Source organism: Cynoglossus semilaevis, chromosome 20 (assembly GCF_000523025.1).
Source record: "Cynoglossus semilaevis isolate Cse_v1.0 chromosome 20, Cse_v1.0, whole genome shotgun sequence".
Classification (NCBI taxonomy): domain Eukaryota; kingdom Metazoa; phylum Chordata; class Actinopteri; order Pleuronectiformes; family Cynoglossidae; genus Cynoglossus; species Cynoglossus semilaevis.
The window spans coordinates 12,675,330-12,684,985 of NC_024326.1; the positions used below are offsets into that span (position 1 = coordinate 12,675,330).

Sequence of the window (9,656 nt, forward strand, 5' to 3'; positions counted from 1 at the left end):
GAAAATCCATGTTGTGTGTGCCTACATGGAGGACCTCTTGTTTGCTTACGTGGAGGTAAAAATGGAAAAGCAAGTTGCAGCGTTGGATAAACTGTGAGCATGAATATGTTACTGCTCCTTTGGTTTTATTTGCAAAAGCTACAGGTGGATGTTTGAATGACATGTTTGCTTTGGCATGCACTCTGGCAGCAACTTTGTAAATGCAACCTGACTGCTTGTTTTTTGATGGTAGAGTAATATCAGTGAGGGGTTGAAGGGAAGTAAAGTGAGGAGAATGAGAACAATCACTCAGCAGCAAACATAACTAATAATAAAGATTTTTCCAAAGTCAAACATGCGTGTTCAAAGATGCTTTTTTATAACTCGTACGTTGTAACACTTGGTTTCTTTACTATTAGTTTGAACCAGTTTGACTAGTCTCCTATTAAAAATGGAATTGACAATGTGACATTGTATCTGACTATTGTATTGTATTGTTTTATTTGTTTCATTTAAACACGTTATGTTGTCAGTTAAATTGTAAACTACATAGATATTTAACAAATCAACTATTTTAAACATAAAACATATATACGGAGTTAGAAGAGTGTACATATATTTCACAGAATTTTATGGATGCCCTGAAAATGTATGTGTTCAATATTTAACGATTGTTTAAAGATATTTCGACTGGTATTTTCGATATTGGGCAGTGTTGAACACACTAATTTATTTACTGTGTGTGTAATTAAACTCCTTCTCGCGAGGGGGCAATAGCTGAAAACTAGAAGCATACTGGGTAATGGAGGAACTAGTTAGTGTAGCTAACAAAAGCTAGCTGGCTAATCTCTGAGACGGCACTGTTGTGGTTGTGTTCCGTTATCTTGTTTTCTGTACACGTATTTTCATTTTGTAAAAACATTTGTCTCTTGGAGAACTCAATCGGGCTGTTGCTGAAAGAGCTGGGAAACGCTGTTTGGATTAAGTTGCTTTCTGTCAGGATGGTAGCATACTACCGACTCAGCTAGCTAGCCACACTGAAGCAACCAAACAACGACAGCCGTCCGGATGCTCTGAGGAACGACGCAGTGGATTTCGGGTACGTAGTCGGCCTTGGGTGATGGCAAGCAACCGGCCACAGCAGAGTGCCAGCGGGGCTAGTTCAATGCCCAGCACAAGCAGCAGCAGCAGCTCAGGGGGTGCTGGAAATACAAGTAGTGGCGTTGGCGGAGGTAGCAACAACGTCACTAGTAATGGGAGCAGTTCTGGAAATGTTGTGCCCAGTCGGACCCTTGCAGCGGCCGGCGAAGGGGGTTTGTCGTCAGTGCCAACTATGGCTGCCGTATCGTCGTCCCGGGGAGGGTTCCCTTCTCTAAGCAGACCTGCATCTTCCTCCAGTAGCAGAAAGAAGTCTCTCCACCAAGCACCTTTACACAATGGCCTCTTGAATTCCTACGAAGATAAAAGCAACGATTTCGTCTGGTTAGTTTTAAGGACAGTCACTTTGTGAGCATGAAAATGTATCCTAACGAAAAGTTCAATAGTCACTGCTCCTAACACGGTAGTGTCCCTGTCTTTTCAGTCCAATTTGCTTCGAAATGATAGAAGAGGCTTACATGACAAAGTGTGGGCACAGTTTCTGGTAAGTAGATTTGAACTGTTCCCCAGTGTTGATACAATGGTTCTTTATTGAGAACAAGGGTCATTCGTGTAAATATCTGACTGTCAAAATAACGGTAAACACAATGTGATGTGCTATTATATTCTTGGTGTTAGCAATCCTTAAATATGGGAGTCATATGAACCCTTGAAAAAAGAGAACACAGGCCTCAGCCCATGTCCTTCACTTTCAACAAACCAATGCACTGCCCTATCTTTCAGACTAAACATAAGTTTAAAATATACTGTAATCTTCTGAAATGACCCTTAGAATCAAACATTTCCAAGTTTCATTTCCCTTTGGAAGGAAAGTGGGATTTTGTTCTTGACACCACCTTGCTTTTTGAACTGTGTAATCCCACAGTTTATAGAGGATCAAATTTGAATTTACCTACAAAGTAAAACAGAAAAATGCTGTACTGTGAAATAAAACTGTCCAAGTTCTCTTTAAATTTAGCCTACAAAGTGAAGGAACTAAAAATCCAGAAATCGATTTCTTAAAACAAAGCTTAGTTGGAGGTAGGCCATGTTATGGTGTGAATGTTTTGACAGAATTGTACCTGCAATTTGTACTTTTTGTGTTTCTGTTTTCAGCTGTGTTTTCACTTGTCACACACACTAGTCTCAGGTTCTGTCAACTCAGATTATGAGTAAAATAACGTACAACGTCAATGTTAGATGACTTAATCTGTTGTTTACTGCCATGAGAACCAGTCACATTGTTCTTCTATTTCTGTCATATGTTTACACCCTTCACTTTCTTGCAGTTTCAAGTGCATCCGCCGGAGTCTTGAGGATAGCAACAGGTGTCCCAAGTGTAATTATATTGTGGATAATGTCGATCAGCTTTACCCAAATTTCCTTGGTAGGTGTCTTAACTACTGGATGTAGAAAAAACATACTCAATGCTGGTTTCTAGAAGAAATACGTTCTAATGATGCATTTTGTTTATGTAAATTGTTTTCATCATGCTTGAGCAAATACAGTTTTAAATGCTTCTAATTGTGTATAATTATGTCTTCCAGTCAATGAACTGATCTTAAAGCAGAAACAAAGGTCAGAAGAGAAAAGACTTAAATTAGATCATCCAGTAAGTATCAATGCACCCATCAAACTAATTCAATTATTTGACCTGGCTCATTACTGATTAATAACTTTGACTCCCAGAACGGTTCTAGGTGGCAGGTTTTTCAGGATGTGTTGAGTCCTGACCAGGAGAACTTGGACCTGGCCAATGTCAACCTTATGCTTGAACTCCTGGTTCAAAAGAAGAAGCAATTGGAGGTGGTAAGTACTGGGACTATTCTTCAAAATAGAGCATGGATCAGGTTATAGGCTGTTTTTTGTTGTTGTTTTTTTTCTAACCGCAGTTATTTTAATAACAATTTGCCTTTCTCTGTCTTTCTCGCTCTGTTTTTCTCATACTTTATTTTCATTTGTCTTCCCCATCTATCTTTTTCAAAGTCCAAAGTTAAATGGTAATGTAAAGTTACATTTAGCATCAGGGTTCACAAACCCTGAAATATCCCTGTTTAAACAAAAAAGTGCAGTTGTCTACGTCTACATATCTCACGTGGATGTCAAACTATTTGATTCTCAGTATTAAGTGTCTCTTCAATATTTGTATTTGGGAAAATATGCTAAAAATAAATATGGAGGTTTTCCTCTGGCGACAAAAAACTTCAAATACTCCCTTATTATCTCATTGATGGTGGTGCAAAGATATTCTTTGGCTTCACTTGTATTTTTCTACTTTGTCTCAATACTAGGAATCTCAAGCAGCTCAAAGACAGATCCTCATGGAGTTCCTGAAAGAAGCCAGGAGAAACAAGAGAGAGGTGTCAATGTTGTTTAAATTTATACCAAAGTTCAACATGAAAATCCTCTGTATAAAACATGGCCTTGTAAAACATGTGATTGACAAACTGCAGGAACTCAGTTGTGTGTTTCTGTGTTTTGACAGCAACTGGATCAGTTACAGAAAGAACTCAACTTTCTTGAAGAAGACATAAAGCGTGTTGAGGTAAAAAGAAAAAACTCCAAATTCCTGTGTCGTGGGAATTGTAATTACTAATGTTGTTCAGCTACTATGTATTTGGATTAACGGAGTAGCACGAAGTTACCAAGTTATCATGACATGAGTACTTTAACTCTATAAGACTTCAGACTTCATGTCCATTTAGACACCAATTTATATTCATTAGTTCTTTTAATAACAGGATAATGAGCAGCTGGATTTGATTGGATCAACAATTGAATTTAAACAACACATGCACTAACTGCCACTTCAGTCTTCTGGGACTGCTACTCCACTGTAAATTGAATTGGTCCTAATTGATTATGTCTTAATTAACTTAAAAGGACAGCTAACACAACTTGGCCTCAAACTTTATAATCTGCAGTTTAATCCTATTTCTCTGACTACAATTTTCAGTCTGTACATCCTGACAGCTTTAGTTTTAAACATTATTTTTTTCTCAAGGAAATGAGTGGGCTCTACTGCCCCATGATGGAGGCAGAGTGTACTGTTCCTAATGTGGAGGCTCCCTCACCAGCACCCAGGTACAGCTCCACTCTGTATATCTGTCTTTACAGGACTTGTACCCACATCCAGCTTCTACCTTTACTAAAATTGCAAATTAAATAAGCTTCTGCACTTTATCACATTCTGTTATGTAACGGCTACGGTGCCATCGTAAATCACCACATCAGTACACATGCCGACTCAATAAAAATACCTAAGCGTTGTTTATTTAATGTGCCTCATACTCTGTGTGTGTGTGTGTGTGTGTCTGTGTTGTTGGGCAGCTGTAGCAGTATTATTGAGCCAACAGATTATAGCCAGCCTCCAGGATTTGGTGGAACGTCACAGGTAAGACTCCCTTATTTGGATGTATTTCTTTTGTCATTTAATCACTGAGTTTTTCTCATATCTCAATGCAAAATTTCCTCCTCATGTCTCAGCTGTGCCTAATTTATTTTATTATTTCACATTGATTTTAGCAGCAAGAGCATGTACTTCCTACATAATGGAATACCTGCTTTATGACTGTGACACTCACTGTGAGTTTTTTTTTTCTTTTTAGGGTAAACGTCAGACTTGGTACAACAGCACTCTTGCTTCAAGGAGAAAGAGACTGACCGCTCATTTTGAAGATCTAGAACAGTGCTACTTCTCCAGCAAAATGTCCCACATCACTGGTAGGTATCCAAATCAACAGTTTGTGTACAACCACTTAAATGAATGCCCTGTTTCAGCAGTGTAGGATTTCAGACGGCAGCAAGGTTTCAGATGATGTAATATTCTGCTGATCCATAACAGCCCTCAGTTTTTTAAGAGTGTCTGATGTGGTTGTCTGACATTCTCAAGCTTTTGCAGAAGTTATCTCACCATGTCGTACACAAGCACCACAGTACAGGTTTGATTTGTTTTTCAGATGAGGGCAGGAACCTGAACCTGTTGGATGATTTCATGGAGTGTTTGTCCAAGTTCACTCGCTACAATTCCGTGCGACCGTTGGCCACCCTATCATATGCAAGTGACCTGTATAACGGCTCCAGTATTGTCTCCAGGTATGGAAGCAAAGTGTGATGTTGTGTAGCGGTCTCAATATGTCACAGTTTTTTAACTTATAATAACAATAAAGCTTAGTTTAGACATTGTTTACTCAGTAGATTGTACACATTATCAGACAGAGTTTTCTTCAGATATAGTTGAAAAACACACCGTCTTCCAAAAAATGTTGTTCTTCTTCTAGTATTGAATTTGACCGTGACTGTGACTACTTTGCCATTGCTGGTGTGACCAAGAAGATCAAAGTGTTTGAGTACAGCACAGTGATCCAAGATGCAGTGGATATACACTACCCCGTCAACGAGATGACCTGCAACTCCAAAATCAGGTTAGTGGTGGAAATGCACTGGAAAACACTTGTATGTAAACAAACGTAGACATAGAAACAAGATCAGTTGACAGACATCAAATGAAGCAGTAAGTACGTCTGACCTAATGAACTGATGGAACCATGGACTGTGTCTTATGCAGCTGTATCAGCTGGAGCAGTTATCACAAGAACCTTTTAGCCAGCAGTGACTATGAAGGGACCGTCATCCTGTGGGATGGATTCACTGGACAAAGGTCTAAAGTCTATCAGGTACGAGAACTTTTAAAGGTTCTAAATGGTTTGGTACGGAAACAGCAGCGCTAATAAACACGTACACTTCATTTTAGGAGCACGAAAAAAGATGTTGGAGCGTTGACTTCAACCTAATGGACCCCAAGCTCTTAGCCTCTGGTTCCGATGATGCTAAAGGTGACTTGGGATTGCTCCATCATTCCAGATTTTCAGTACTTGATTTTTGTAGCAGGTGTTCACGCTTGTCAATTTGTGTTCCAGTGAAGCTGTGGTCAACCAATCTTGATAACTCAGTGGCTAGCATAGAGGCAAAGGCAAATGTCTGCTGTGTTAAATTCAGTCCAACATCGAGATATCATCTGGCCTTTGGCTGTGCAGGTGAGATTACAGAACAGCATCAGGAAGCAGATTAGGGTTGCCCTGTTTTCTGGCCAAATGTAATTGCTGTAATTTATGATGAAAGCAGATTTATAGAAATTACAATTTCTTTAATGCATTAACCTGGGGGGTGACAATGGTCCTATGTACGAAAGGGGGTGCTGGAGAAAGGTTTTGGACCCACTGCTCTAGAGTCACAACCAAACATGTCTCTTTTTTTCATAGACCACTGTGTCCACTACTACGATTTACGCAACACTAAGCAGCCGATCATGGTGTTTAAAGGCCATAGGAAGGCAGTGTCCTACGCCAAGTTTGTCAACGGAGAGGAAATTGTTTCTGCGTAAGTTGTTGACATTTTTCTTCTTTGCAAATTAATAGCAATAATGAAAAAGTTTTAAAGAGACTTTTATAGATGAAATCAGCACTCCAACATTGTCCATCACTTTATATTTAGTTCAACAGACAGTCAGCTGAAGCTGTGGAACGTCAACAAAACCCACTGTTTGCGCTCCTTCAAGGGTCACATCAATGAGAAAAACTTTGTCGGCCTTGCTTCCAACGGCGACTACGTTGCTTGTGGTAAGACTTTATTTAATGTCAGATTCTCAATGATGTAAAAACAAATTACAGGACACCCTGACTTCCTTCGTTTCCCGGTCTGTGTTTGCATACAGGAAGTGAAAACAACTCCTTGTATCTCTACTACAAGGGACTTTCCAAAACGCTGTTAACCTTTAAGTTTGATACTGTGAAGAGTGTCCTGGACAAAGACAAGAAGGAAGACGACACCAACGAGTTTGTCAGTGCCGTGTGCTGGAGGGCACTGCCTGACGGAGTGAGTTTGCGTCATATTATTCTGCCAAATGGGCATCGAACCTGTTCTGTTATAAATTATTATATATTTATCAGCTGATTTTAACTAACAATAAGAATTCAAAATGAACTTCCTTGGAATAATCAGATATTGTTTTTGTTGCAGGAGTCAAATGTGCTGATTGCTGCAAACAGTCAAGGAACAATCAAGGTGTGTTTTTGTTTTTTCACTGATTGGTACAGTGAATGCAGTTATACCAAAATAGTACAATTTGATTTGATTGTACATCACGTCTTACACACTAAATCCCACAGGGTATAAACCATTTTTATGATGGATAGCAATGAGAATGTAGATATGTATGAGAAGACACATTAAATAGATGTGTTACTTACATTGTAGAGAAATGTAAAAATACAATTTCCTTAATAAACATCAAACCCCAATTTTGTAATGAAGACATATTTTACATAGAAACTGTAGTCACTGTGGGGTGATATCAAAATGTACTTAACAGGAAATCCTAACAAATCATTTTTATATGAGGTCTGATGGGGCTCATATAAATATATAAATGGAGCTCAACACCTGCAAGACTGGAAACACAAAGTACTCATAAAAAGTTTTGGATTTAGATTTTTTTATTTTTGAGATTGCATTTCTCTTTAGAAGAACCATCTACACTTGACTGTGACTGATACTATTACACGTGTGAAGGTTCATCTTGTCCAAGTAGTTAAGAAGTAGGGAACTGGTCTGGTTTAGGTTTCGGCTCCCATTCGTTTCAACTCTCATTCAAGAAGCCTTTCACTTCTAGGTGACGGGTTGTAAAACTGGTATTTAAGACCTGGATGGCCTTCCAAGATCTTTGTTCCATATTTTGTAATGGATTCCTTTCAAAGACCGCAGAAATATGAGTGGAATGGTGGAACACACAGGGCCCACAGGAACCACCTACGGTTTAACCTGAGATCCAGACAACAAAGTATAATTCCCACCAGCCTGAGCTGAACAAATCCTACAGATGACTTAAACCCATCTCCTTAATGAATGAGTGCCAGAAACACTTTACCATCCTTGTTTTCAAATTTACGACAGAGCAACTACATGGAGAAGCTCGCCTTACGTTTTCTCCCCACGTCCTTCTGTTTTGTGCAGAATGTGAAATCCATTAAGGCAAAATGTGTTTTGTGGATTTGGGTTTTATAAATAAAGTTTATTTCAACCAGAGACCAAACAAAAGCATAAATAACATTCAGAATATGACCTGAAAATATCACTGCTACTACTGAGTTTTCCTAGTGGGTGTCTTTCATTGGCCTAACGAGGTGCAAAAACATGCATATTTAAGGAGGAGAAGAGTACATCAAATATAGAGTATTTAAAGGAAAAAAAATAATGTTTTCTTCTGCCCTTCAGGTCCTTGAGCTCGTCTGAGAAGCCTCAGTCTCCGGTGGATGGCACAGTTACCTTCAGCCACTGTTTGACTGGTAGATGATCAGCCTGAAGCAGGAGAACTTGGCTGCCCGCTGACTTCAGATACCCATCAGACTGAGCAGCTCCTGTCAGTTTAATGTGCTTCAATTATTTGGACAGAAATGATGGACGATTACAACCGCATTCATTTTTACAGCAGTAAAACAAGAACCGAGCTTTGGGCACATACTGGAGCAGGAGAATGAAAGCATTTTGGGCAGCAACTTCAATCAAACACCTCTTAATGGTTTAGGTCAAACCAAAACTTGTACATTTTTTTTAAGGAGCTGTCACTCTTTTAGGGTAAAAACGCTACTAACCTGATGTATTTTTTTTCCCTTTTTAAAGGCCAAAGCACAAGACAATGTGACATGCAAAATTATGTTTTCACACGAAGCTTTTAACCCTTCTTTCCTACATCTCTCCGTGTGTAATTAACCCTCACCCCCCACTTCCCTTTGTGTATTTTTGTTTTGTTCCTTTAAGGAGAAACCTGTTTTAATAAATATAACTTGAATTTCATCCTGTCAAGTGTTCATTTTCTGACTGTATCACAGCAGGGTTTAAATGTCAAGGAAGACCAAACATTGGAGACACTGCTGATCTTTCTGTTGCTTTCGTCACAAATTGTGGTTTGATGTCCATCTGTAATTCTGATGATTTTCATGTATTTGATCTGCAGTGATGCATTGAACTGGAACTTGTTTCTTGTTTCACACACAGTATGTGAGCTTTTTTTTGTTGTTTAAAATAAAAACAAAGAAACTCACAGAATCATACTTTAAGTAGCAATTACATTGTTCTTCACATACTGTAGGCTAAAAAAACATCTAAGCTGCATTAAAACTGCTCTCAGTTTGTGAGGAGTGCTAATCCATTTAGATGTATCAAGGGGACATGGCCAAGACCTAGCTATTTTATGATAACTGAGTGAGAGGTGATTTGTATTTGTATAATTGAATAAATTATTTCAAAATGACGTCTTGTTTAGTTATATTTTAACTTGAAATGTGTGACACTTTAACCTTCCTCCTGAGTGTGCTTGTACAAGAGTTATGTTCTTGGTAATGGGCCTCATACGAGGTGCTTAAGCCTTGTAAATTTGTTCAATTTGCAGTCTCCCAGAACACGAATGCGTTCACTGAAACACCAGGGAGACAGAATGTTGTCTTTAAACTGGGGCTCTGAGTTTATCGTGTGAAAACTGCAGG

The 9,656-nt window shown here is 38.9% G+C and overlaps 1 protein-coding gene across 1 annotated transcript; it reads left to right on the forward strand.

Moving 5' to 3' along the window:
- The first annotated feature begins 566 nt into the window (after positions 1–566).
- cop1 (COP1 E3 ubiquitin ligase) lies at positions 567–9,185 on the forward strand. The gene is made up of 20 exons (XM_008334837.3): positions 567–1,461; positions 1,562–1,621; positions 2,406–2,503; positions 2,664–2,728; positions 2,806–2,925; positions 3,408–3,476; positions 3,602–3,661; positions 4,121–4,200; positions 4,447–4,510; positions 4,725–4,839; positions 5,076–5,211; positions 5,397–5,540; positions 5,684–5,792; positions 5,870–5,951; positions 6,036–6,152; positions 6,378–6,495; positions 6,610–6,734; positions 6,830–6,990; positions 7,135–7,179; positions 8,389–9,185. The coding sequence occupies exons 1-20, from the start codon at positions 1,100–1,102 to the stop codon at positions 8,404–8,406; spliced, it is 2,148 nt and encodes a 715-aa protein (XP_008333059.1). The 5' UTR covers positions 567–1,099; the 3' UTR covers positions 8,407–9,185.
- Positions 9,186–9,656: the final 471 nt, after the last annotated feature.